Consider the following 25,109-nt stretch of genomic DNA (forward strand, 5'->3'; position numbering starts at 1 on the left):
AGTGGTCGACCTTGTCTTTCAAAGGAGTCATCCATAAAATCGGCATCACCCGAGAAGCCTAGAGGAAGATGGCCCGAGGAACCATAGTGAGTGGTAGAAGGGCGTCGAGATTGATGCCTTGACCAGGTTGAGGGTGAGGCCCAGTGGAACCCGAGAGGACTGCGGCCGCCGGGCTTGTCAGCAGTCGGCCAACCAAAGTGGCGGTTGTCTGTAGATGGATGCGGAAGTTGATTGTCAAACGAGAACGTGGATGACGGCCTGGGAGACAATGACCCCCTTCTCCGAACCGTGCCCAATATGGATGACGGGTCAATGGGATCATGTCGAGGGCTGAACTGGTTGTAACCGGTATTAATATCAGAAGCCTCGCCCTTGCCAAACCCACCGCTTCCGAACCCAAACTTGCTTGATGAGAATATGCTGGAGAATGCGGTGCGCCTGGACGGGATGTGGTCGGATGAGCTGTCAGGAGTAGCACCGGTTGTGTTGTTTCTCGGAAGCAACGACATGGGATTGGCCCAGCTGCTGGTATAGCTTAGACGGCGGCGACGATTTCCAATAGGCTCGAGTTCATCCATCTCTCTCGGAAATGACTGGCTTTGGCCTTGCTTCAATGTCCCTAGGAGAGGCGGCTCTTCTGCGAGGGTCTTGCCACGGGGACGATTGAAGTTGAAAAGGCCAGATAAACGCCTAGAGGCACTTTTCGGTGCCTCATCTGCATCAGGTGTACTCTGCGCTTCAGTATCTTGAGGTTGCTTCTGTATCTCTTGCGGACTGGGTAGAAGGCTCGCAGGCCGACTCCCAGCAGAATCTGGGGAAGACGGATCTGGAGGGAAGCTGTTTCGCTGAGTATCAGTCTCCTCGAAATCAGAGAATCGAGGCCTGATGACAGGCCTCGGCAACTCTGGTGACTCTTCATCTCCAAGCAGATCAGACGGAAGCAATGCATCCGCTCGAGGGCTCATCTGCGGGTTGGTGATGGAGAAGTCGGAACCTCGGCGGAAACTCTCAGCTTCACTCGTCAATCCAGGAAGGGTCATCCCATTATTAATATTGAAGAAAGAAGAGGCAGGTGCAAACGTAGGCGAGCTGGTCGTGGGAGGATTGTAATTCATGCTGGTAGGGAATGGTTCGAGAGAAGAAAAGTTCATCGGCGAGGAAACATTGCTATTGAGCGAGCTGCGATGCCGACGCGGTGGGCGTATAGTAGCGCCAGAAGGCATATCAGGATCTATAGCCGGCAGTGTGAATGGAGCATTACCAGCGCGTTGGGAAGTCAGCCACTTGAAGCGCTCCTGTGCTTCTGTATACTGCTGCTGAGCCTGGGTGTGCAGGTTCACAAGCGCAGCGTAGCGTGCTTGGAGATGGCTAAGTTTGATTTCCCACTGTCGAGCTCGTTCGTTGTCAATGCGGTCCAATTCCTTCCCATCCTCGCCGTCCTCCTCTGAGGGACCCTTTCTCTCATCCTCGAGTTTCTTGACCCGCCCGCCCTTATCTTGGATCTCTTCATCGATGACCTTCATTTCACCCTGCTCCTTTGAGATCTTCTCTCTCACTTCATCCGCACGCTTATTTCCTTCTTCTTCAAGACGCGCCTTTTCTTGCTTAGCTTGTTCGGTGTCGGCGGCGATTTGCACGATCTGCGTCTGCCAGCGAGCAAGGTCCTTCTTCCGTTTCTGGCGATCGGCTTCTTTCTGCTGAAGAACCCTTTCCCGCTTTGCCTTTTCACTTTGCACAGTCCGGTTGACGCTTTCTAGTTTATTCACATGTTTCTTCAGGTCGCCGCTGGCCTCGTCCTTCTCCCTGACCCGCTTCTTCAACTCATCGCGCTGCTTCTCGAGATCCTTCAAAAGGGCAAAATGTTCTTCCTCTTCGTCGGCTGTTTGTTTTTCCACGGCGTCGTTGTCATGTTGCAGATTTTTCAGTCGATCGGCTAGCCGAGAAATATCCTCATTTTGGTCGTAAGCGGCCGCATTGTGATGCACGTTTTCTGGGTGGCTGTGTGAAACTTCTGCCGCACCGGCCGCAGGGGACGGCCGACGGCCGACAGATGAACGCTTTTGTAACGGACCACCGCTGTGTTCGCGAGCCATCATTGGCGCCGAAGGCGTAGGGAGACCGGCGGTTGACCGAGGGATCGAGGCTCGAATCGTAGGACCCGTCGACGAGGCATTGTCGTCGGTTTGCGAGGCTGGAAGAGACTTTGTGCGAACATGGATGACTGCGCTCGGTGTTTGAAAGTTGGCCGCGCTGACTGATTGGACACATATATGGTAGATGCTTCCGGGGACAAGGTTCAGGATCTCGACGGCGGTTTCCGCTCGTTTGGATTCACCCACTGGTCAGGAAATCATCCGGTCAGTCGCATCCACATGGCATGACCTGATCAAACTCACCTTTCGCGCCATTGACTTGTATGATATGCCGGTGAATAGAGTTGTGGAATTCGGGCTGCTTCCAAGCAATCCTTATCTCGCGAGCGGTTATTTCTTCCAGGGTAACTTCGGGTGGCGGAGGGATATCTAAACCAAGCTTCTCTATCAAAAGCTCATTGGGCGTTTGACAGACTTGCCAGGCACGATATAGAAGCCTTCATAAGTCAGAAACAAGCATCTGGTACCAAGGAGAAACTTGAGACTTACCAACTCAGCGCCCACAGGATGCTGGCAGCGAGAAAGAGAGCCATGACGCCTCGCACCCTTACACGGGGTACCACGCTTGGGTAGGCGTCAAAAGGGAGATAGAATGGCTCATACATCCCAGCTCCGGTCCATGGGGCAAGTGGAAAGAGGACGGGATGCCGGGCTCTTCACAGGGTCTGCTGTCTCGGACTCAACTCCGGCAGCCTCGATAAAATGAGCGCGGAGTGCCAGTGGGGAGAGTCATGTGACCCTGACTCAGCACTTCAAGCTTTTGCCAGGATAGGCCTAGCCCGGTCCAGGTCATGCGACAGGGCTGATACGAAAGCGGACTAGCGGCAGTTTCTAAATCAGTGGTGCATAATCCGAGACATAAAATTGGGCTTATGTAACGAATCATGCAGCGAAACAAGGCCAGCTGATCAGTGATTGCATGTTGGGTTGTTGAGAGAGCTGCCTCCTCTCAACCAACGCCCCGGTCGTCCAACCTCCTCCCTCAGCGTTTTTTTCTCGGCTGTCACGGCCTTTTATTACATATTCGCTGCACTGTCAGCCTTCTATATTTCGTTCTCTTCTATATTGCGATGCGTTGAAATTCCCCGGTCGCTCGAGGCCCTCGCATTCTTCGTTCATACCTCCCACTCGTTCTCCACTCGGCGCATGTCTCTCGGCTGTCACATGGGTTGAAGTAGGCGGCAAGTCCGGCTTAAGCTTGTGACGTTTCACTCTGCCAATTCTACGACACTCACCACTCTGTTCTTTTGCGCGATATTCGTCTCGTTTATAAAGTCATATTCCTTGCGAGGGGATCTCGCGTTGAGTTGGCGGGATGCAGTACGTCAGAAGTATCAGTGGTTCGGTCTCAAAGACCTGGAACTCCATCAATCCAGCGACTTTGAGCGGAGCCATTGATGTGATTGTTATTGAGCAGGAAGATGGTATGCTCGAGGAGATGATCTTCTTAATGAGCTATCGCTGATTTCACGATCTTCTAGGGACCCTTGCGTGCTCTCCCTTTCACGTCCGATTCGGCAAGTTCTCGTTACTCCGTCCGTACGAGAAGAAGGTACCCAGATCCCAGGACATACCCCGACAGTCTGCTTCGGAGACTAAATGAGTCCTAGGTGGAATTTCAAGTCAATGGTGTCAAACAAAACTATGCAATGAAGCTCGGTGAGGGCGGGGAGGCGTTCTTCGTTTTTGAAACGACAGATGAGATCCCCGCATCGATGCAGACGTCACCCATCATATCGCCCATATCCAGCCCAAAAACGCGCAGCGAAGAGAACCTACCATCTCTCCAAGAACCGGAATACCTAGATCTAGATCAAAGCAAAGGCGGTGCTCACCCGCCCCTGGTATCGAGAACCGGTCGGGCAACAAGTGATTTAGGTACGGAGTCTGCTTTCTTCACCCATTTGGCCCCATACTCATGTGCCTCTAGGCGTGATTACTCCGCTATCACAGTCGCCGGATGAAACCTCCATGGAGAGACCATTACGTGGATCTTTCGGAGCAGAACACAAGCTGGACAGGGCAATGTCTGATGGCATTCTGCCAGCCGACGCTCACAACAGCGCCGTTGACTATGCTTATGGGCTACCGCGGCCTGATTCTTCCCACTCAAATGGAGATGCAGATGCACACAGGTCCCAAAGCCCTCCACCCGTGTCACTCAAAGACGCTGTTTCGCGCGCAACGACCCTCTCTCAGAAATTATCGACGTCGAATATTCCTTCTCGCGTTACCGATAGCGGAGACCTTATGCTTGACATGACCGGTTATAAAAGCAATGAAGAGGATGCACTCCGAGCAGAGGTTGTTGCACGAAAAATCCTTGCAGAGGAGCTGGAAGGAAACTACGATATCGGTGCGCTTATTGGGGCAGATGAGCATGGGAACCTGTGGATATATAGCAGCGAAGAGGCCAAAGAAGCGGCTAATCGCCGAGCCACCCTCAACTCCATGCGACCTAGCTCTGCAATGAGTGAGAATGCGGTTTCCGACCCTGGTTACCATAGCGATAGCGACAACTCGCTCAAGGACCCCTCGTACCAGGTGCGACACCAGCGCGCAAAATCCGATGTTCAGCCTGGATTCCCCACGCCACCGCAGTCTCCTCCGCACAGCAATGTGCCACAGGAGCTACTTCGGAACTATGCGAAAACGTTGCGACTCACAAGCGATCAGCTGAAGGCGCTGAATCTGAAGCCTGGCATCAACGATATGTCCTTTAGCGTCAACAAAGCGACTTGCACAGCCAACATGTACTTATGGAGCGGAGACACCCCAATTGTTATTTCGGATATTGATGGGACAATCACAAAGTAAGTATCCGTCTATACTATACCGGTTTATCCCCTCTAATTGTGATAGGTCTGATGCTCTGGGTCACGTTCTGAACATGATCGGCCGAGACTGGACCCATGCTGGAGTGGCCAAGCTCTACACAGACATCGTCAGCAATGGGTACAATATCATGTACCTCACCAGTCGTTCCGTTGGCCAAGCCGATACCACGCGGTCGTACATTTACGGCGTCTGTCAGGATGGCTATAGACTTCCAAAGGGACCTACAATCATGAGTCCAGATCGGACAATGGCAGCACTACGACGAGAAATCTATCTTAGAAAGCCCGAGGTGTTCAAGATGGCGTGCTTGAGAGATATCTTGAATCTTTTCAACGGGAAAGAGAACCCTTTCTATGCGGGTTTCGGTAACCGGCTCACAGATGCTCTCAGCTACCGGTCCGTGAACATTCCCTCCAGCCGGATTTTCACTATCAACTCGAACGCCGAGGTCCAGCTTGACTTGTTGAGCTTGAACAAGTACAAGAGTAGCTATGTCTCCATGCGTGAGCTAGTTGATCATTTCTTCCCTCCAACCAGTTTGCTGGTTCAAGCTGGCGGCGAAGAGTATACCGACTTCACCTACTGGAGAGATGTTCCACGTGACCTCGATGACATCTCGACGACGGATAGCGAGAGCGAAAGCCGAGCAGACGAGGACGAACGCGATTACGAAGACGAAGGTAGCGAGCTCGAAGACGATGAAGTCGGAGAGGAAGACCTCGCCGCAAGCTTCATCTCCCAAGCCACCGACCCCTACAACGAAGCGGAGACACGCAGCGTAGCCTCCGAAGACGAAGGAGACATTGAAGACGAAGAAGAAGACGAAGAATACGAAGAGGATGAGGTGGAAGAGACTACACTTCCAATCCGGGGCAAGGATTCAACTCCGCCCACGCCCCGCCGGTGAAAACCGTGCATCAGCATCAGCATGTGCATATTCGACATATGTGACGATTTCTGGAGCGGCATTCCCGAGCTTATAGACGCGCCTTGAGGGAGTTTGTTTAGACTACTGCATCGACGGTGTTTTTTTTTCTGTTTTTGATTTGGCAAGCCGCATAATGGGTTACGGTTGCATGTCAGCGTTGATTAATTATTCTTGAAGCACCCAGCCTTCAGCCTAGAACTGTACTTTTACGCTATAGAAGCAATAATGCGAACAATCATATAACTGAGGCTGCTGGCCTGACAATACTCGTGCTCAGAGACCTTTTCTGGTGGAGTTTTGATGAGTAGATATTCCTACTAGGCTTTCCCGCTTTGCTTGAGGAAGGCACGATCATAGCCCGGGAGTACCTATTGAGGAAGGAGCTACCGCCCAGACGCGCCTTCCTCATGGAGTTTTGATAATTTTAGGGAGGAGCGACCACCCATCGCACCTGCCTATTTGGGGTGTGCAGATAGACTCTGTCGAGGAAGGAGCGACTGACATTGACAACGTGGAGGGTGCGATTGCAGGGCCTGAGACGTTGTCTTCTGTGAAACTATTCTATTCTAGGTGCCTAAGTACTAACAGCGTACTTGCACTTACTGATCATAGCAACGCCCGACCAAACTGCAACGTCAACGACACAGGTACATTGAGCTTTTTCGCAGCCGCAAACACCCAGTATGGCTCGCGCATGAACTGTCGAGCCATCAAGACGACGTCGGCTTTTGCCTTGTCCCCGGATTGTCTGACCGCATCAGCTCCCTGGACAATGTCCTCTTTGATCAGACCGACTGCTCCTATCAATGTCTTCTGGCCCGCTGCGTGGATCTCCCTGCGGATTTGACCTGCCATGTCAACTTGGTAACCAGAATGACCTGGTGGCTGAATGCGCTGGTACTTGTGGTACTGCCGAGCTGACGTCTAACAGATCTACCCCGAGCTCTGGTAGTAGCTTTGCTAGTCGGATTGATGAGGCGATGTCCCAGCTGCCTGTTTCTGTTGAGATGGGGTGCTCTTCGAGGCAGTCGGTTGCGCTGATGCGGAGGGATAGTGGTGTTCCTTGGGGAATAACAGCGCGTATAGCAGTAAGGACTTCACGGACTATACGGACTCGGTTGTCGAAGCTTCCACCGTAGCAATCTGTACGTCTGTTGGTGACGGGGCTCAAGAACTCATGCAGAAGATAGCCATGGGCGGCATGGACTTCAATCACATCAATACCAGCGTTGATTGCCGTCTTTGCGCTCTGCGCAAATGCTTCCACCGTTTCCTTGATTCCTAGAGCACTGAGCTCCCGTGGAGCCCAAAACTGTTCATCACCAGGCGCCCACTTATACTCATCCCCTCCTGTCGGCGCAACCACATCACAGGGCCACCCACCAGGATCCCCATCAGCCCTCCAACTCGTCCTCCTCCCTCTTTCCCCCTTCACAGACTGCTTCGGTACCAACCAAGGCGCAACAGTACTGCTCTTCCTCCCCGCCTGCGCGAGTTGCAATCCAACCTTACACCCCTGCGCATGCACGAAATCCACAACCCTCTTTAACGCCTTCCATTGCTCGGACCCAATACCTTGCCAGAGTCCCGAGTCCTGAGGCGAGATTCTCCCGCTGGGCGTTACGGCCGTAGCTTCGATAATCACCAACCCGACGCCTTTCGCGGCAAGATGGCCCAGATGCGCGACGTGCCAGTCTGTTAGTGCGCCGACGGCTGGGTGCGAGGGGTCGGGCTCGCATGAGAACATGCACATTGGTGCGACGATGATGCGGTTTTTGAGTGTTACATTGCGGATTTTGAGGGGGTGGAAGAGAGTTGGTGTTGATGGGTTGTTTGGGTCGAGGGCTGCGCCGGGGTTGTTGGGGGGGTGTGAAGTAAGGCGTTTTAGGTGCGCGCGGGGGGAGAGATTTGACATTTGTGTTTGTTGGCGACATGTTGAGGCATGGTGCCCGAGTGCCTGAAGTGAGTATCTTCAAAGGCAAGTTGACATAGGCAAGTGTTTAACAATGCCGAGGTAGTTCGGCCGGGGTGGGGTAGGTAACTAGGGCTTTCGGTTTCTTTGTTTTGATGTCGCCATCGTGACAAATCGTCTACATTAGCATGGCCGATCTAGATACCGCTTGAAGCTTAGATATTTGTGTCTGATGGAAGTAAGAATATTCACAATCAAGAAATTCAAGATCGGCTTTCTACCTCTCAGACACCACCCCAGTGAGTCTGCTGGTCTACGTCCAAGGAAGGAATCTAGTTGAGAAAGCTGGAGGTTGTCAAGTGACTTTTGTGTCCACAAAGTCTCTCATAAACAAGACTCGTGAGTAATATAGTGATGATTATGTAGAATGACACTTGCAATACACCGGTAGAGGGCTAGCTCATGGGGAATGGATGTCCATCGCTCCTTCCGAACCGAGATTGTTCCTTCCCAGCAATAGAACGCTGGTGTAGCAGCACATTTACTTTACTAGGAAGGTACGATGGGTACAATAGAACCAATTGCTCCTTCCTCAAATATCACTTATTATACAGAGCGTTGCATTCATTCGTACGGAATGCCATATGTTACTGTATACACACAATCAAGCCGGCAACCCTTCCCCTTCTCTATCTTTCTCATCACCCCTCAACACAGCATTAAGCAAAACCCCCACAACAGCCGCAATAATAAATGGCGTCTCAACAATAAGATTAACACCCTGCAGAAACCCCTCTAGTCTAACATTATCACCCTCATACGCAAGGACCTGAGCAAACCATTCGGGCGTGACGATGTCCATGAACCCGATTCCCAGCGCAGCCGTGAGGATGAACCTGTTGCGGCGCGTGAAGGTGACCATTCCCAGAACACGTACTCCTGCCACGGCTATTGTGCTGTAGAGGAAGACTTGCATTCCGCCTAGCACGGAGGGAGGCATGGAGCCGAAGACGGCGCCGAATTTGCCGAGGATGCCCATTAGGATTAGGATTATTGAGGCGGTCCAGCCTGCGCGGCGGCTCTTTATAAACGTTAGAATAAGAAGAGAAAAGGGACAGGGAAAGCATACCGCACACCCAGTCAATGAAATAACACCGTTGTTTCCTGCCTGGCTGACCATCGGCAGACTGGTCCCCAGTGCACTAATCAGACTCCCTATTCCATCGCACAACACACCTCCCTGGATTCGACTGTGGAATTCTGGACCGTCGATGGCGACTCGTGAGATCTCTGCTGTTGCTAGGATATCAGGCATACAGCTAACTGCTTCACAGACAAACAGGATAAGCAATGGTAGAACCAATGCCCCGTCGACAGAGAGTTTGAAGGTGTGCACCCAGAGAAAGGTCCCAACTGGCGTAGCGTCTATCTGGCTACGAGACCAATACCCTGTTGCGCCGGAGATTGTGCAGCCTACTGCGAGACCGAAGATGACCGAGGCGGATCTCATAATTGGTGATCCGATAAATTCGACAATGATGATTGTTATGAAGACGCTGAAGCCGAGGCCGATGAGTCTGGGGTCGCCCCTACATCACTAATCAGTATTGCCAGTATCAGACAGAAGAAGAAAAAGTACTTACCAAGGCAGTGGCCTAGGCGCAGACGTATCCGGACAAAGGGCATAAAACCCATCCCCCCCATTACAATTACTCGACCCACCCCAATTCTGCATCCCATTCCCAACAAGATAAACCCCAATAAGCAACAACAAACTCCCCGTAACAACCTTTGGAAAAACCCGATCCAGAACCCGCGGCGGCACAAGCGACATGGCTATCTGCACCCAGACGGTACAAAGCATCGTCCCCAACATCGCCCCCCAAGCCTCAGGACAAGGCAATTTCCCACCGTCGACATCAACAGGACACGTTCCGCTCGCGTACCTGCGCCCTGTATAATTAAACGCCACAGCAAGGATATCGAATGTTGGCGCGACGACGCTCAATAGTCCTGTCCCGATATACAATGGCGTCCGCGTAATATGCAGCCTTGTCACTTGAAGCGCCGTCGCAATCCCCGTTGTTATAAACGCCGCTGAAACAAGATACTGCGTTTGATCGGAGTTGAGGTAAAATGCGCCTCCTGCTATGGCTAGTGGCGGTGATACTACGGACCCAATCATTGTGAGTGCATGTTGAAGGCCAAGAAGGAGGGTTAGGAGGATAGGGACTTCATCGTTTAGACCGTAGAAGGGGGGATTGACGTTCTTGTATTTTCGGTTTAGGGGTGGGATGTTGGGGGTTATTAGGTAAAGGTAGTCCTGCGTTCAGTTATCAACATCATCATCATCACCATCGTTATGACTGGGCAAAAAAAATAATAGGGGTCGTACATAGTTCCCAACCCACCCCTCCCGACTCGTCATATATTGCCGCCATTTCTCCCAGCGGGAAACGGGGAGGACCTCGGCGTCGCCATTGCCATCACCAGTGCTGAAGGGAGGTACGTATGCCGTAGCATCCGTTCGTGTCACCGACTTGTCATCCGTCTCCATGTTTGCTCTGTCGCCGATTCTACTCTACCCCTATTCCTCCACCGCCGGCATCTCCAACTTTTATACCGCATCCTCCACTAGTTATCTCTATAGGATTCGGGGTAATCCGCTGATAAAGCTTACCTTGATAAGCCAAGCCTCGGCCGAGGTCCTATCTACAAAGTACAAACTACCTAAAAAAAACTTTATTATTCGTAGGTAGTTGTGTAGCTACTATCTCCTACCCAGAGAATTGTGCTAGATTTCACAATGTCCACGTCAACGCTCTTCCTCCACGCAACAATCATAACCGTGAACCCTAACCGCGAAGTCATCAACGACGGATACATCCTCGTGCAGGGAGGTCGCATAGCAGCGCTAGGAAAATGTCCGCCCCCAGAGACCCTGACAATCTCCACCTCAGATTCAGAACAGAATGCAAAGTTCGAAATAATCGACTGCACAGGCTCCATCCTCTGTCCAGGGCTAATAAACACCCACGCGCACCTCGTGCAATCCCTCCTTCGTGGATTAGCAGAGGATATACCGTTACACAACTGGCTCTGCGATGCAATCTGGCCTTTGGAGTCTGTATATGAGGGTGAGGATGGGTGTAATGCTGCGAGACTTACGATCGCGGAGATGTTAAAAACGGGAACAACGTGCTTTTTGGATCCGATGGTTACGTTCCGCGCGGGGTGGAGTGGGGTTTGTAAGGCTGTTGAGGAGATGCGGGTTCGGGGGTGTTTGGTATGTCTCTATAGCTAGTCAATGGGTGTGTTTTAGGGGGCGAATACTGACAGGGTGTACCAGGGCAAACTCGTCAAATTCCCCGAAACAAACCGACAACTATCAATCACAGACCCAAGAGATCGGGATTTGATCAATATGTCTATTCCGGCACTTGTTTCTGCACATGAGGAGTATCATGGACTGTATAATGACCGGTTGCATGTCTGGGCTGCGGCTGGGACGCCGCGGGGTGCTCCGATGTCTCTATACCAAGAGCTAGGCAAGGCTTGTGCTGATCATGGTATATCAATAACGATGCACTGCGCTGAAGCTCCAAGGGATCGTGAGATATATCATGATGTGTATGGGTGCAGTGCTATGGAGTTTATCAGGGATGCGAAGCTTTGCGGGCAGCCATCGACACCAAGTACCGGCAACAGCAAAGACGAAGAGCCAACCCACGGGACACAAAGCCACAACCTCGTCCTCGCACACATGGTGAACCTCGATCTAGAAACTGATCTCCCCCTTCTATCCTCCACAAGAACAGCCGTCGCACATAATCCCTCTTCGAATCTGAAGCTCGCATCGGGAGTCGCGCCCATCCCTCCCATGCTCGCATCCTCATCTATGACAGTTTCCCTCGGCACAGACGGCGCCCCCTGCTCAAACCACTACGACATGATCCGCGAAATGCACCTGACCTCAACCCTGCACAAAGGCTTAAACCACGACGCCAGTTTGATCCCCGCCGAAACGGCGCTCGAAATGGCGACGATCAACGGCGCCAGGGCCCTCGGGCTAGATCATGAAATCGGGAGTCTGGAGGTTGGGAAGAAGGCTGATCTCATATTGATTGATCCGTATGGAAGGGGTGGAATTGGGGCTGCACCTTGGGATTGGAGTCAGGAGGGGAAGGGGGGTGTTACGGCTGTCACGACGGTTGTGCATGGGTGTTCGGGGAGAGATGTGAGTCTTGTTATGGTTGATGGGGAGGTTCTTGTTAGGGATGGGGTGCTTGTTAATGGGGGACGGGAGAAGGAAATGGAGATTGTGAGGAGTGCTCAGGGGGCTGCGAGGGGGATTCGGGAGAGGTGTAGGGAGGGTGGGAATTTGGTGGAGGGGAAGTTGAAGTGTGGGTGGTTGAGTGTATAGGGGTTATACAGATGAAAGAAGATGTTCACATGGCTGGAAAGTTCAGAAAGCATGTCAGTACAGCCAAGAGCCCGGATCTCCGTTGTACAGAATAACAAGCACTACTTGCTAAGAGACCGTGGAATCAACAAGTCAGTTGAGCCTCATTTCTAACAGGCCACGTGATGAGAATAACATATCATGTGACGTGCGGCGAGTTCGCGGAGATAGGCGGGCGGTGAGTAGCGAGGCGGGCAATTTTCTTTGATCGAGCGAAGGGATGAATCATCGCAGTGTTGCACGACAGCTTCACTTTCGCCCTTGCCTCTCCTCTTCCCCTCTTTCTCTCCGTACTGGAGACTGGGCTCTCTCTCTTTCATCTTCTACCCTCACTTATTTCCAATTTCAAGCCCATTGACTGACTGAATCACAATGGCTACTCCGTTCCTCGTCTCGTACGACCCCGCCGCCGCCTCCGACGGCCTTACTCTCCAGCAGATTGCCTACTTTGGCCGTGTCCTCATCAAGGCCACCGATCTCTCACAAGCGGAGACTTTTGTCCGCCAGAACTTCCGCCAGCTGGATGTCTACGTTGACGCCACCAGAATCTCAGCGACCGGAGACCTCGTCGATATCCTCAATGCCGGTGCGGCCAAGATCTTCATTACCCTCGACCAATTGAACGCCCTTACCGAAGAACAGTCCGTCCCCTCCTCACGTCTCGTCGTCTACACTTCGTCCGATGCGCAAGTCGAGGGTTTTCAACAATGGGTCGTCAAGCACGTTGACCGCGAAGAGGCTGGCTTGTGCACGGATTCATCTTCCGTCCACGCCATCTCTGTGAAGCTCGGTCTCAATGCGGAAGCTCAGCTCCTATACCGTACCTACACTGGTGATGTCACCGAAGACGCTATCAAGGACACAATGAAGCAGGGTGGTGTCAGTGTTGTGCCTGCTACAGCTCTGACCGTTAGCCGGGACCAATCCAGTAGCAAGATCCAGGCTGGTTCTCTGATTGCTGCCCGTGGAGTTTTGGACCAGGGCAATGGTCTTTATGCTACTCTTGTCAATGATGAGCGTGGTACATGCCTCGGCTTCGTCTGGAGCAGCGACGAGAGTATTGCAGAGGCCCTCCGCACAGGCACTGGTGTTTACCAGAGCCGAAAGCGGGGCTTGTGGTACAAGGGTCAGTCGAGCGGGGATGTGCAGGAGCTGATTCGTGTTGGCTTCGATTGCGACAGCGACTGCTTGGTCTTCATTGTCAAGCAGATCGGACGTGGTAAGTGACTTGTGTTCTATTTAATGCTTTTCTAACATCTCCAGGATTCTGCCACCTCGGAACCTCCAGCTGTTTCGGACCATACACCGGACTCTCCCGCCTCCAAAAGACCCTTCAAGCCCGCAAAGCCGATGCCCCGGCTGGATCATACACTGCTCGCCTGTTCAATGAGCCCAAACTCACCCAAGCTAAGATCATGGAGGAAGCCGACGAGCTGTGCCGTGCCGAGTCCAAGGAAGACATTGCGTTCGAAGCTGCTGATCTCCTGTACTTCGCTCTTACCCGTTGTGTTGCTGCTGGTGTCAGCCTCGAAGATGTTGAGCGTAACCTCGATCTCAAGAGTTTGAAGGTCAAGCGCAGAAAGGGTGACGCCAAGGGCCCTTGGGCTGAAAAGGCTGGCCTTGCACCGGCCGCCGAGGCTAAGCCTGCTCCTCAAGAGGAGAAGGTTGTAGAGAAGGAGGATGACAGATCTCGCATTGAAATGATCCGTGTCGTTACTGCTTCGACGCCCAAGGAGAAGGTCCAGGACTACCTTAAGCGTCCTTCCCAGAAGTCCAACGACGCCATTGTCGGACTTGTCAAGCCTATCGTCCAGGATGTCATTAAGGACGGCGATGCTGGAGTCCTCAAATACACTCACAAGTTCGAAAAGGCCACCTCTCTGACGTCGCCCGTCATCAAGGCTCCTTTCCCTGCTGAGCTGATGAAGCTGTCTCCTGATGTCCAGGAGGCTATTGACGTCAGTATCTCCAACATTGCCAAGTTCCACAGTGCGCAACAGAGCAGCAACGACACTATGAAGATGGAGACCATGCCTGGTGTCGTTTGCTCCCGCTTCTCCCGTCCCATCGAGCGTGTTGGCCTGTACATTCCCGGTGGTACCGCCGTCCTGCCGTCCACCGCTATGATGCTGGGTGTTCCCGCCATGGTCGCTGGCTGCAAGAAGATTGTCCTTGCTTCGCCTCCTCGCTCCGATGGCAGCATCACCCCCGAGATTGTCTACGTCGCTCACAAGGTCGGTGCTGAAAGCATTGTTCTCGCTGGCGGTGCTCAGGCTGTTGCTGCTATGGCCTACGGCACAGAGTCCGTCAGCAAGGTGGACAAGATTCTTGGACCCGGTAACCAGTTCGTGACTGCCGCCAAGATGCTTGTCTCCAACGATACCTCCGCCGGTGTCAGCATCGATATGCCCGCTGGACCTTCTGAGGTTCTTGTCATTGCCGACAAGGCTGCCAACCCTGCCTTTGTCGCCTCTGACTTACTGAGCCAGGCTGAACACGGTGTCGACTCCCAGGTCATTCTCATTGCTATTGACCTCAACGAGCAGGAGCTCCAGGCTATTGACGACGAAGTCGATCGCCAGGCCAGAGCCCTTCCCCGCATGGACATTGTCCGTGGAGCTCTTGAACACTCCGTTACCTTTGTCGTCAAGGACATTGAGGAGGCTATGGAGCTCAGCAATGACTACGCCCCTGAGCACTTGATTTTGCAAATTGAGAACGCCGAGGCTGTTGTCGAGAAGGTCCAGAACGCTGGCAGTGTCTTTATCGGAAAGTGGACCCCTGAGAGTGTCGGCGACTACTCTGCTGGTGTCAACCACTCATTGCGTATGTATCCCCTTTCATATTTTATTTGATCGTCTGCTAACATGAATCAGCAACCTACGGCTACGCCAAGCAGTACTCTGGAGTCAACCTCGGCTCCTTCCTCAAGCACATCACCAGCTCGAACTTGACAGCGGAAGGTCTGCTTGGACTGTCCAAGACAGTTGAGACCCTGGCGGCGGTTGAAGGACTTGACGCGCACAAGCGTGCTGTCAGCATCCGCGTTGCAGCGATGAAGCAATAGTTGATTTTTCTCTTGTTCATTTCGGGAGTTTGGATTTATGGTAGTGGTCAACGCATGCATGAATGATACGAGCAATAAGCAATAAAAGTTGATTCAGAATCAGTAATTAATGAATGGTATCTAACGCCGACTATGGTAGTGCAATGGAAGTCTATAGGACGAATTGAACAACTTTTCCAGACCGTCATAACTCATTTGTAGAACAAAAAATGCTCTGAGAAATCACCTCTTCCGCTCCTTGATCTTGAACTTCAGCCCATTCTTATTTACACCACCCACAGAATTCGACATCTTGGCCCGTTGCAGATCGAGCGCACGCTCTGCAGAGGAGATATCATTGTACTGCTTCTGCAACGCCTTGAGCTGATTCTGCTTCGCCTCCAGCGCACGCTTCTTCATCTTCCGCGCCCGTCTTACCTCATACATAGCCTTCTTCTCAGCCTCGAGCTGTTTTCTAGACTTTGACTTCTTCTGCTGCGCGCCGAAGGAGTCGTCTTCCTGCTCTTCATCATCATCATCCTCATCCTCATCCTCATCTTCCTCTTCCAAACCCCGTCGCAACTTCTTCTGATCCTCCCGATCATCCGCAAAGACCAGTTTCCTTGCCTTCTTCTCAACAGGCCCACCAATATCCCACTCATCCTCACTATCCATCTCCTCCTTCTTCTCCTCCTCCCCATCCAAAACCCCACTTATCCCCTCCTGAACCCTAACCTCCTCCTCAGCTTTAACCAGCGCCCGTCGAACCCTCTCCCCAACGGTCCGTAGATACCCGGCATCCTGCGTCTTGAGCAATTTAATCGCGTCGTGAGAGAGACCCTGTGCTGTTGCACTGTCGCGCATGCCAGTCCCGTGTTTGCCCTTCGCGCCGGAGTGCGAGCTCATCATGCCAAAGGCGAATTCGTCCGGGTTCCGGTCGCGGACTTTTTCTTCGAGACGCTTGATTTTTTGTTTCTTTTGGGTGTAGTCTTTTGCGCGGAGGGAGTAGTCCTATTCATTCAACCCAAAATTAGAACCTGGGGATGGGAAGGTTGGATGTGGGAATTTGGTATACGCACCTTGTGTTTCTCGAGGATACCCCATTTTTCTCTACCCTGGAGCTGTCCACGCTCGCGGTGGTTGCGGCGCTGGACGGCGTTGCGCATGGAGGACATGGCGGCGGTTTTTTTCTGTTCTTTTCGGACGGGCTAGAGGTAGGATAGTTGGAATATAAAGAATTCAAGGATCAACAGGAGCCCTTCTCTTCGACGAGAGAGACTCTGGGGCCGAAAAGTCGAGGGGTGTGGTTGTAGAGTAGTTGCGTTGTTGTAGTAGTAAAAAGTTCGGAGTCTGAAGAAATTAAAGTCTGGCCGGGAAGACTGCGGAGCGGAATGAGTCCACTAAAATCAGCTCGAGCTCCGTCGGACGGAACCTCACCTGGCACCACCACCAAGACATCCCATTACACCTCACTCTTTCCCTCTACATCCTCCTTCAATATCCCAATTGGCTTGAAAATACAATCTCCATATTCACAATCTGAATGCGAACATCAAATAAAAAAGCACCATGTCCTCCCAATCCCAAAAATACAACCTCCGCAACCCTCTCCCCCTCTCAGCAACCCAAGAAGCAGAAGTCAAGCAATTATACTACAAGCGCGTACGGGCGCTCTGTGCGCCGGAAATAAAAGGTTTCTTACCCTTAAATCTTCTTACCATATCCTCCCCATTCAAGCGCTAATGTTAGAATGTATGTGCAGCCTTCGCCGAATGCGCCGTCAACCGCACCGTAACAGCAACATGGGTCTGTCGCGCCCAACGCCTAGCCATGAACTCGTGCATGGTCGAGCATGCAAAGCCCGAGGAGGAAGATAAAGCAAGGGAGGAGTGGTTCGCTGGTCATGAGGAGAGACGGAGACTCAAGAATGAGGAGTTGGAGAGGGTTGAGAAGAGAAGAGAGGAGGTTATTCGCATGATGAGGGAGGATGAGAGACGGCAGAAGGAGGCCGCTGAGGCGAAGAAGGCTGCGCGGTGATACTGCCTGTCGAGATCTCGATGTCGTTGCGAGCGTCCTTTGTGGTTGTATTGGCGTGGATGAGTTATGCTTGTTTTGTATACATAGGGAATTTTTGGCGTTTGGGATTGAGCTGAGCTTGAGACTTTGGCTCTTTTACTTTCGATTGTAGCATATTGCATCGAGCTGGAATGCGGTTTATTGTGTATAGTACAGATTTGGAACTAGAATTGACCCAATCTCTCCTTTACCGCGCGATATGGCATGATAGCCCCAAAATGAACCATTAGAAAATATCGAACGCCATAGGTATATAGATTACACATCCGTCATGTCCTTGTCCTCGTCTTCACCATCTCCCATAGCCGTATCTTCTCCGAAAATATCCTCCATCCGACCGTCTTCATCATCGTCGTCTCCCTCACCCTCATCCTCTTCTCCAGCATCAGCAGCACCAGCCTCATTCCGCTCCTCAACAAGCGGAATTTCTTCTTCGCCTTCACTCTCCCATTCATCACTCATCTTCCACCCCGTACCCGTAAGACAGAACCTCTCCGGCGGCAACCTCATCCCACCCATAAGCACACTACTACTAGCAGCCGGTTTCCCAGGCGTCTGCTCAAACCCTCTGGTCGCACCAGGTAATGCAACACGATTCCTCTCAGCCGCAACATCCATAAGAAACTCCTTCGGCAGCCCCGTCTGGAACTGATAGTGTAGTCGCGACGCAATGCTTAATCGCAGCGCAGGGAGGGTTACGGAGTTAACCTCTGGCGGGCCGCGATTGCCCCCTCCTCCACCCGGTGCATCTGTCCCCGCGTATCCTTCTGTAGTGAGATGTACGGCGTCTTGAAGGACACCGGATGTATATCTGTATGCGAAATCGAGGAGTTGTAACGGCACGCGCTCTTGGTATGCTGTTACGCCTTGCGCGGCGAGGAGCATGTGGATTAGGCGGACGTCGCGCGGGCGGCGTGATTTCCCGGAATCTTTTAGGGAGGTTGATGGGATCTGAGCGGGTTGGGAGGCTGGTGTTGGTGCCGTTTGGGCTGTTGTGGTTGTTGGTTGGGAGGGTTGTGAAGGGGCGGAGGTCGTGGCTGTGGCATTGTTTGTTTGGGGTTCGGCCGGGGGTGTAAGTGGTTGTGTTGAGGGGTTTGCTTGGGATTGGCCTGGTGAGGCCATCTTGATGGGCGTTTGGATGTGTGGTGGTTGAGAGCGAGAGGGCAGGAGGTAAGAGGAGGGTAGGTCGGAGTTGAGTTGTCGGTCGCGTCAAGTGCGAAGGTTTGTTGCAGCAATCCCGGCGCAGTTGCGGTAAACTTCACGGACAAATTGCGCGCCAGAGCAGACTGCGATGATTGAGGATTGAGTGATTGCGAGGGAGTGGGTTGAAGCTTCAAAGTGAATGGTTGCGGTTCGTCTTCGACAATTGGAGATGCTCGCGATTCTGCCGATTGCGCGCTAGTCCGGATTAAGCAAACTGCTGCCCGGCTAGCGGGCCCCCAGGCTGAGCCTCATCTACTTCTCATTGCTTTCATGGGTTCAAACCTTTAAGGTCGTTCGAAGAATATTTGGTCAAACAAGACATCCAATTATACCATGGAAACGATTCTTGCAGAAAGACTTTCTCTCAGTAGTATATCTGTAAATATCCTTATGTGGTCAAGCATACGGCTTAACATTGAGAATATATATAGTCGCAGAAGAGTAAAACAGGTCGCGCCTTCCTGTTGTGCGCCTTCATAATGTGCACCTGAAGGAAGGAACGACCGACATAGCTAGATAGAGGGAATGTGCAGCAGCACCTAGCTTTAGACTTAACAAGCAAATATCCAGCTTAGCAATATGCCTAGTCCATCCTTCAGCCTGTTACAACGGCAAAGAGCCCGAAAGAAAATATAATGTAGTTGGTAAGATATCAGACAGAAAGCCGCAAACCAACGAGCTCACTCAAGTTCGGCAATATATCTCCTAATAGAGAGTCACTGGTTTATAGAGGGGCAGGAGTATGAAGTGCAGCGGTTTGGGGCATGGCGTATGCTATAGCATAGCCCAAGCACCTACAAACTGGCAGATGGCACCCAACGTCATTGACAAGGTCTGTCCACGACTCCACGTTTACCCCAAGTCAATTCCACCTCACGAGGCCCCGATGGTTCGGGGTGTTGTTCATGTCCTAGTGTGGATGACCGGTCCAACGTGCAGGGCATCGGACGTAACCCCCGTCTGCGGGGACAATCGGCCCTAAGCTTGGAGCCCATCGGACTTAACCCCGCCATTTACTCTATCGGAGAAGAGCTACATAGGTAGAGATGCAAAATATATAGAATAAAAACTCAGTCACAAAGAACTCCTATCTACCTCCAAGCAACTCTACCCTTAATCCTCCATTAAGCCTTCCCCAACCGCAATCACAATGTCCTCCGCCCCCCGCCTAAAACTAGCCCTAATCGGCCTGGGCCGTCTAGGCGCCATCCGCGCCAAAATAATCGCATACCAACAGCCTCGCATCGAGTTCGTTGCGGCATGCGATACAAAGCCTGGTAGTGAAGAGTGGGCGGCTGAGAACCTGCCGTCATCGGTGAAGTTCTCCGAAGACCCGGAAGACTGTATGCGGAATAGTGGTGCCGAGGCGGTATTGATTTCTACGGCGACTGCTACGCATGCGCCGTTGATTATTATGGGGTTGGAGTTGGGGCTCGTGAGTTTTAATGTGCTTCTAGGGTGAGGGGATGGTTTGGTGCTAACTGTTGGCAGCATGTTATGTGCGAGAAGCCGATCTCTGTGGACGTTGAGACGACTGAGCAGGTTCTTGCAAAGGCTGCCGAAAAGTCGCATTTGAAGTTTTTGGTTCCGTTTTGTCGACGATGTACGTTAATGCTAGCCTTCCATCTCTTTAATTATTCAAAGCTGATCTGTGGCAGATGATGAATCATACCGCCATGCAAAACAAATGGTCGAAAGCAACTCGCTGGGCGAGATCCACGCCGTCGAAACAACCTGCCTTGACCAGCAAGATCCAACAGGCTTCTTCGTTACTTTCTCCGCCCAGTCAGGGGGTATCTTTGTTGACATGGGCGTGCACGACGTAAGCTCCCTTCCCTAACCCAATATTACCTATCTCAAGCAGATCTAACATAGGTACGTGATACAGATCGACATAGGCCGCTACTATCTAAACGTAAAAACCAACATCCCGAACCCCAAAAAACAAGTCACCCGTGTCATCGCAATGGGCCAACAAGCCGTCTACAGCGACCTCCAGAAATACGGCGACGCCGATAACGGCTGGGGCCTCGTCGAGTTTTCCAACGGGAAAATCCTCACAACCCACCTAGGCCGCACACTCACAAACGGCTTCGAAGGCGCGACCCGTATCTGCGGGACAAAGGGCCACTCTATTGTGAATGGTAACTCAACGATTAACCGTGTTGAAGTCCGCGATGGGCACGGTGTGCGCACTGCCACGACGCCCGACGCGTTTGTGCTCTATGATCGGTCGTTCATTAATGATCTTAAGGAATTCGCGGAGAGTATTCTTGATGGCGCGAGTTTGACATGCACGCCCGAGGACGCGTACGAGGCGGCCAAGATTGCGACGGCGTTGCAGTTTTCGTTTAGGAATGGGGTGCCGGTTTATTTTGATGAGGGGGGGCAGCCGATTATGGATGATAAGGCTAAATAAATAGATCTTATATGACAAAGAATAGAATGATATGCAATTCCCTCCGAGATTCTTACTCCGGTGTTTGGTGTACGACCTAAGAAACAGCTAGGTACCCTAGGTACCTAACTGACAGCTATTCCCGAATCTAGCAGGCAAAGACCATATAGTAGTGAATGAACGACATCAGATAAGGAAGGCGCGGAACCCTTTAGTGTATTTAGGAAGGAGCGATCCCTTAGTGATGTTGATGCGGGAAGGCGCAACCACCCGTTTAAGAAGGTACAACCTTTGCCGCTATCTTAGGAAGGAACGAGGTTCTAGGCAGGTAGGAACCTAGGTGCCAGATGGATCCATGAGCAAAATGCTATTGAGATGAAAAATAGAGTATTGTCCTGGTACTAACGTGCTCCTAGACTATACATTTAGGAAGGACCACATGGAGGCAGCTATACAGGCAGACAAGTATTCATATCTCATTCAACTTCACTATTCTTGAGTAGGATTGAAAATATCCTGCAGCAGCATCGGGTCCCAGAAATCATTCAACTAGTTACCAACATTAGCAAATGCCATAGCCCATTACATGAGCGAAAGCAACTTACGAAGCCATCCGTAGAATCAGGCGTAACCCAAGGAAACGAAGCACCGGGCATCGCCAGATCCGGGTTCGCATTCCTCAAGCTCAGACCACCTAGAGCATTGGCACTGTCGAGAGGCAGACCGAAGCGAGAAGGTATCTGCCCAGGTGATTGGTACGCGGCGGCATTGGCGACATGAGTGCCGTTCGGTGTCGTTGCGGCGATGGATATAGTTCGTATTTTATGGCGGTCTTGCCCGGGACCAGCGCGCTCAATTAGCCTCGTACGCCAGCCGAGGAGTTCTACGTCCTCGTCCTCGTCTTCGCTGTGCTCTCTTGGTGCTTCTTGTTGTCTTTGGCCTGTTCCTGGCCTTTCGGAGGTAGTTACATGATCGTGACTAGAACCAGGTTCTCTTTGGTTGATGGTGGTGCTGGGCTGTTGGCCGGCGGGGGTCGATGCTAGTGAAATCTTGGATGAAACCTTGGAGCGAAGTTTATTGAGCCATTGCAGGTTTCGACAATATCGCGGTGTATTCGCGCCATTTTGTATAAGGGATGTGAATAGGTCGATAGCCAAGTCGAGTTGGGCGAGGACAAAAGTGGCCATTGGGTTTCCTGGGTCGCGGAGAACCAGAGTTCCTAGGCATAGGGCGGAGCCGAAGACGTGATACTAACCAGAGCATGGAATTATTAGATTGACTAGTTTATCTGGCGAAAATAAAGAGTGTGCGCCTACCCAGAAATTCCACTGTCTAGTGCCAACAGCGGGAAACCGACAATGTATGTCGTTGACAATGGCGAGAATCATTGCGCAACGTTCTATGACAGTCATGAATGACGGCGCATATACAGATTTGAGGCGGTCATCAATGTCTTCGTATAGTGCTTTGGCGTAGTAAGGACGATGAAGGTTGATAATGGTTTCGCAGATATTCAGCGCGAGATTCGATTGCTAGTTGAGTCAGTTTAAGTCGCGGGCTTCCATAGAAGGATTCAGCGAACGAACTTGGAATGATTTGGTCATTGACCTGCGCGACGGGTCTGGAGACGCTTCTATAGCGGTCTGGAATTGAGGATACCGAGACGGCATTGCCAGCAAAGCCGCTCGACAGCGAAAAGAAAACGGGAGGTTGCGCTCAAACTCGCAGCTACAGATAATTAATTAATATAATAGATAATGGGTTACGACACTTACAGCCGAAGGTCTAGGTCAATGACGTGGGAATATGGCGGTTTACGCACTTTCATCGCCATGTTGAGGATTCTAGACCCTGATTAGCTAAAAATGACATCCAAAAGACCAAGAACACTGACTCGGATGAAAGCTGGGAAAGTTCAAATCGAAGAATAGAATAGCTCTTTTCGCCGGTGGAGTTCGCTGGCTCTGAAGGAAATGCGACGTCGCAATGCTCAGGGTTAATGGCAGACCTATCAGAAGTTAACACTGCAAGAGGAAAGTTGTCAAGGTCATACGGTCTTGAAAAACAGTGTGCCTGGAAGTTATCAGCAGCATTGCACTCCCAGAACACCTTGCGTCTTTCCTCAACCACGTCTTGAGGAAGATTCCAACAGGCGCCATCTCGATGCATACCCATCTGTTTGGCCATTAGCTTCCTCCATAGTACAAGCTGACTGAACTTACTGCCTGGATCAGTCGCATGACTAGACCCCAAAGCGGCCAGGCCGTGTCACCGCGAGAGCCTTTGTCCAATTGCCTAAAGATTTGTGAGTAACGTGAAGAATATTTTCCAAAGCGCTACGCACAGATGCAGATGAGCCATCAGATGCTATAGAAGATTAGCGACCGGGCTACAGCGGCGACACCAGGACTCACTAGAGTTTGCAATCCAGCGACCATATTGTGGGACAAGAAACTTCCTTCGACCAGCGCCCGTTCCGAGAGATGGAGCCATTCTTCGGCAGATGGATCATAGTAGGGCATCTCAATGTTGAACATGGTCCCTTGGGCTAGAATGATGAAGACGAGCGCTATCTCCTGAGGATTGACACGGGGTGATAGCGAGCCACCTTCGGAGAGCGTATATACACGATCGAATGTTCTCTGAAAGGCGGCTTTTGGAGCGACGTCGTGACTGAGAAGTTAGCAGACGCAGTATGCTCATATTGAATGGGAACACTCACTGCCAAGCGCAATATCGATAGTACGACTCGGCCAGAGTCCACGCTTCCTCTCTCGGAGGTAGATGCGAGACTAGATCTCGGGTGCTTATGCGAGCCGCCGAGCCATTGAAAGGAAACGCAATGGGTGCAGCGCCAAAGTCTAAATGATTGCTCTGAAGGGGAAATGATGGTTGATGGTGGACTGGGGAGGGGGCACGTGTAAACGACGGTGAGTCTGGCACAACCTGAGTTTCGGACTAGCAAGATTTAGTTTGTCAATTCGTCCAATAACTCGAGAGGTAGGGTGGCATACATCTTTAAGCCACTCGCTGCCCGCAGCCGGGCCTAGATACTTTGAGCGCCCTCCTCTACCAAGCATCAATGTGCCGTGAGAGCCGCCTTCGTCGCCAGCATTAACGCCTGGCTGAGTGGCATTGTTGGGCCAAGGTGCCGTCGTACTGCCCGAGGGGACCGAGGAAGGGTCTTGCACTGTCTGAGGCGGAGCACTAGGCACAAAGAATGCAAAGCCGTTCAGGTTGTTTGGGTGGCCCTGATTATGGTGCACTGGGGTACTGTTAGACACACCAGGGTACTCTTGCTCCGCTGTCGTTGGCTGGCTAGGGACGTGTCTAGGTGATAATTCATATTGACCATGGGGCTGCTCTTGCCGAGTAGAGTGATTCTCTGCATTCAACGGTGCAGCCCATCGGTACTGGAAGTCGTCGACAGAGGGTCGTGACTGCCGGGTTTGTGTGGCATCCGGCTCTTGCCCAGAGTGCGCGTCTGGCGCCTCACTTTGAAAAAGGTTAGCTCAGTACAACTCTGCCATGTTGACGCACGGACCAAAGTGCCTCTTCGTTGTTGGAAGGCTTCAGACAAAATTCAACCCGTTGGCGGCGGACACAGTTTGAGCACGGCTCTGAAACTTCAGCTGGCATGCAAGCAACTTCTGCGGTGTGACCGGTACTCACCCTGCCGATCGCATTTCATCTTGAGCCTGCGACATTCTGATGGTGGGTATTAGTGACGCCTCAATTTTGCGCCGATATCAACGGGGATCGACTTGCCTGCGCAGCTGTGCGATGGCCGCTGCCGTCGTTGCTTCTTTCGCGGCCTCGGGCCGTTGTCGGCCTCAACGTCGCTATGAACATTGACCGGCCTTGATATGTTCGGCATCATACAATGCAAGTCATCAAGCGCGGAGTTCTCGGAGATGAGACGCAAGGAGCAATGGCCTGAGGGTCGGGGAATTCTCAAGATCTGGGGAAGTCTGGAGTCTGTGGGGGATGTCCGGTTATCCCCGGTCACGTGAGTGGCCATGACCTAATGCGCCACTATCTCCGATCCATCGGACATACCGAACCATGGGGATGGAAGGGTGCATCGAGAAGA

General features: G+C 52.0%; 10 protein-coding genes across 10 annotated transcripts; 5 read left to right on the forward strand and 5 right to left on the reverse strand.

The window, feature by feature from the left end:
- Window positions 1-3,095: 3,095 nt before the first annotated feature.
- On the forward strand, window positions 3,096-6,198 carry BDV14DRAFT_163352 (putative lipin Smp2). Its single transcript, XM_073767027.1, has 5 exons — window positions 3,096-3,577; window positions 3,635-3,705; window positions 3,764-4,031; window positions 4,084-4,966; window positions 5,016-6,198. Exons 1-5 carry the CDS (start codon window positions 3,469-3,471, stop codon window positions 5,896-5,898), a joined length of 2,214 nt encoding a protein of 737 aa, XP_073633440.1. The 5' UTR covers window positions 3,096-3,468; the 3' UTR covers window positions 5,899-6,198.
- Window positions 6,199-6,525: 327 nt separating this feature from the next.
- On the reverse strand, window positions 6,526-7,834 carry BDV14DRAFT_186796 (uncharacterized protein; the record flags this gene model as incomplete). Its single annotated transcript, XM_073770868.1, has 2 exons — window positions 6,526-6,813; window positions 6,857-7,834. The coding sequence occupies 2 exons, from the start codon at window positions 7,832-7,834 to the stop codon at window positions 6,526-6,528; spliced, it is 1,266 nt and encodes a 421-aa protein (XP_073633441.1).
- A 661-nt stretch (window positions 7,835-8,495) lies between these two features.
- BDV14DRAFT_208185 (permease family-domain-containing protein) lies at window positions 8,496-10,593 on the reverse strand (the record flags this gene model as incomplete). Its single annotated transcript, XM_073775337.1, has 4 exons — window positions 10,227-10,593; window positions 9,475-10,154; window positions 8,961-9,420; window positions 8,496-8,912 (listed from the first exon to the last, which is right to left on the reverse strand). The coding sequence occupies exons 1-4, from the start codon at window positions 10,386-10,388 to the stop codon at window positions 8,496-8,498; spliced, it is 1,719 nt and encodes a 572-aa protein (XP_073633442.1). The 5' UTR covers window positions 10,389-10,593.
- A 44-nt stretch (window positions 10,594-10,637) lies between these two features.
- Window positions 10,638-12,254, forward strand: BDV14DRAFT_195167 (amidohydrolase; the record flags this gene model as incomplete). The annotated part of the gene is made up of 2 exons (XM_073772108.1): window positions 10,638-11,117; window positions 11,181-12,254. The coding sequence occupies 2 exons, from the start codon at window positions 10,638-10,640 to the stop codon at window positions 12,252-12,254; spliced, it is 1,554 nt and encodes a 517-aa protein (XP_073633443.1).
- A 261-nt stretch (window positions 12,255-12,515) lies between these two features.
- Window positions 12,516-15,462, forward strand: BDV14DRAFT_163355 (histidine biosynthesis protein HIS4). The gene is made up of 3 exons (XM_073767028.1): window positions 12,516-13,512; window positions 13,557-15,119; window positions 15,170-15,462. The coding sequence occupies exons 1-3, from the start codon at window positions 12,666-12,668 to the stop codon at window positions 15,358-15,360; spliced, it is 2,601 nt and encodes an 866-aa protein (XP_073633444.1). The 5' UTR covers window positions 12,516-12,665; the 3' UTR covers window positions 15,361-15,462.
- Window positions 15,463-15,582: 120 nt separating this feature from the next.
- On the reverse strand, window positions 15,583-16,514 carry BDV14DRAFT_195169 (rRNA-processing protein UTP11; the record flags this gene model as incomplete). Its single annotated transcript, XM_073772109.1, has 2 exons — window positions 15,583-16,350; window positions 16,419-16,514. The coding sequence occupies 2 exons, from the start codon at window positions 16,512-16,514 to the stop codon at window positions 15,583-15,585; spliced, it is 864 nt and encodes a 287-aa protein (XP_073633445.1).
- A 267-nt stretch (window positions 16,515-16,781) lies between these two features.
- Window positions 16,782-17,525, forward strand: BDV14DRAFT_44430 (uncharacterized protein). Its single transcript, XM_073776782.1, has 2 exons — window positions 16,782-17,032; window positions 17,102-17,525. The coding sequence occupies exons 1-2, from the start codon at window positions 16,909-16,911 to the stop codon at window positions 17,374-17,376; spliced, it is 399 nt and encodes a 132-aa protein (XP_073633446.1). The 5' UTR covers window positions 16,782-16,908; the 3' UTR covers window positions 17,377-17,525.
- Window positions 17,445-18,751, reverse strand: BDV14DRAFT_44433 (putative transcription initiation factor TFIID, 31kD subunit). The gene has a single exon (XM_073776783.1). The coding sequence runs from the start codon at window positions 18,535-18,537 to the stop codon at window positions 17,674-17,676; it is 864 nt and encodes a 287-aa protein (XP_073633447.1). The 5' UTR covers window positions 18,538-18,751; the 3' UTR covers window positions 17,445-17,673.
- Window positions 18,752-19,768: 1,017 nt separating this feature from the next.
- Window positions 19,769-21,037, forward strand: BDV14DRAFT_186801 (putative NAD binding Rossmann fold oxidoreductase; the record flags this gene model as incomplete). Its single annotated transcript, XM_073770869.1, has 4 exons — window positions 19,769-20,053; window positions 20,110-20,221; window positions 20,277-20,440; window positions 20,507-21,037. 4 exons carry the CDS (start codon window positions 19,769-19,771, stop codon window positions 21,035-21,037), a joined length of 1,092 nt encoding a protein of 363 aa, XP_073633448.1.
- Window positions 21,038-21,505: 468 nt separating this feature from the next.
- On the reverse strand, window positions 21,506-24,707 carry BDV14DRAFT_195173 (fungal specific transcription factor domain-containing protein; the record flags this gene model as incomplete). The annotated part of the gene is made up of 14 exons (XM_073772110.1): window positions 21,506-21,565; window positions 21,622-22,266; window positions 22,333-22,548; window positions 22,603-22,744; window positions 22,792-22,860; window positions 22,911-23,024; window positions 23,070-23,191; window positions 23,239-23,311; window positions 23,361-23,383; window positions 23,431-23,689; window positions 23,739-23,974; window positions 24,031-24,511; window positions 24,561-24,636; window positions 24,689-24,707. The coding sequence occupies 14 exons, from the start codon at window positions 24,705-24,707 to the stop codon at window positions 21,506-21,508; spliced, it is 2,535 nt and encodes an 844-aa protein (XP_073633449.1).
- Between the last annotated feature and the right edge of the window lie 402 nt (window positions 24,708-25,109).

Source organism: Aspergillus stella-maris (genome assembly GCF_047715825.1).
Source record: "Aspergillus stella-maris strain CBS 113639 unplaced genomic scaffold BDV14scaffold_2, whole genome shotgun sequence".
Taxonomy (NCBI): Eukaryota; Fungi; Ascomycota; class Eurotiomycetes; order Eurotiales; family Aspergillaceae; genus Aspergillus; species Aspergillus stella-maris.

Coding starts and splice junctions, on each gene's coding strand:
- BDV14DRAFT_163352 (XM_073767027.1), top strand. CDS start 3,469: ATGCAGTACGTCAGAAGTATCAGTGGTTCGGTCTCAAAGACCTGGAAC. Junction 3,578..3,634: donor TGTTATTGAGCAGGAAGATG/GTATGCTCGAGG, acceptor ACGATCTTCTAG/GGACCCTTGCGTGCTCTCCC. Junction 3,706..3,763: donor TCCGTCCGTACGAGAAGAAG/GTACCCAGATCC, acceptor AATGAGTCCTAG/GTGGAATTTCAAGTCAATGG.
- BDV14DRAFT_163355 (XM_073767028.1), top strand. CDS start 12,666: ATGGCTACTCCGTTCCTCGTCTCGTACGACCCCGCCGCCGCCTCCGAC. Junction 13,513..13,556: donor TGTCAAGCAGATCGGACGTG/GTAAGTGACTTG, acceptor TAACATCTCCAG/GATTCTGCCACCTCGGAACC. Junction 15,120..15,169: donor TGGTGTCAACCACTCATTGC/GTATGTATCCCC, acceptor AACATGAATCAG/CAACCTACGGCTACGCCAAG.
- BDV14DRAFT_44430 (XM_073776782.1), top strand. CDS start 16,909: ATGTCCTCCCAATCCCAAAAATACAACCTCCGCAACCCTCTCCCCCTC. Junction 17,033..17,101: donor CTGTGCGCCGGAAATAAAAG/GTTTCTTACCCT, acceptor ATGTATGTGCAG/CCTTCGCCGAATGCGCCGTC.
- BDV14DRAFT_44433 (XM_073776783.1), bottom strand. CDS start 18,537: ATGGCCTCACCAGGCCAATCCCAAGCAAACCCCTCAACACAACCACTT.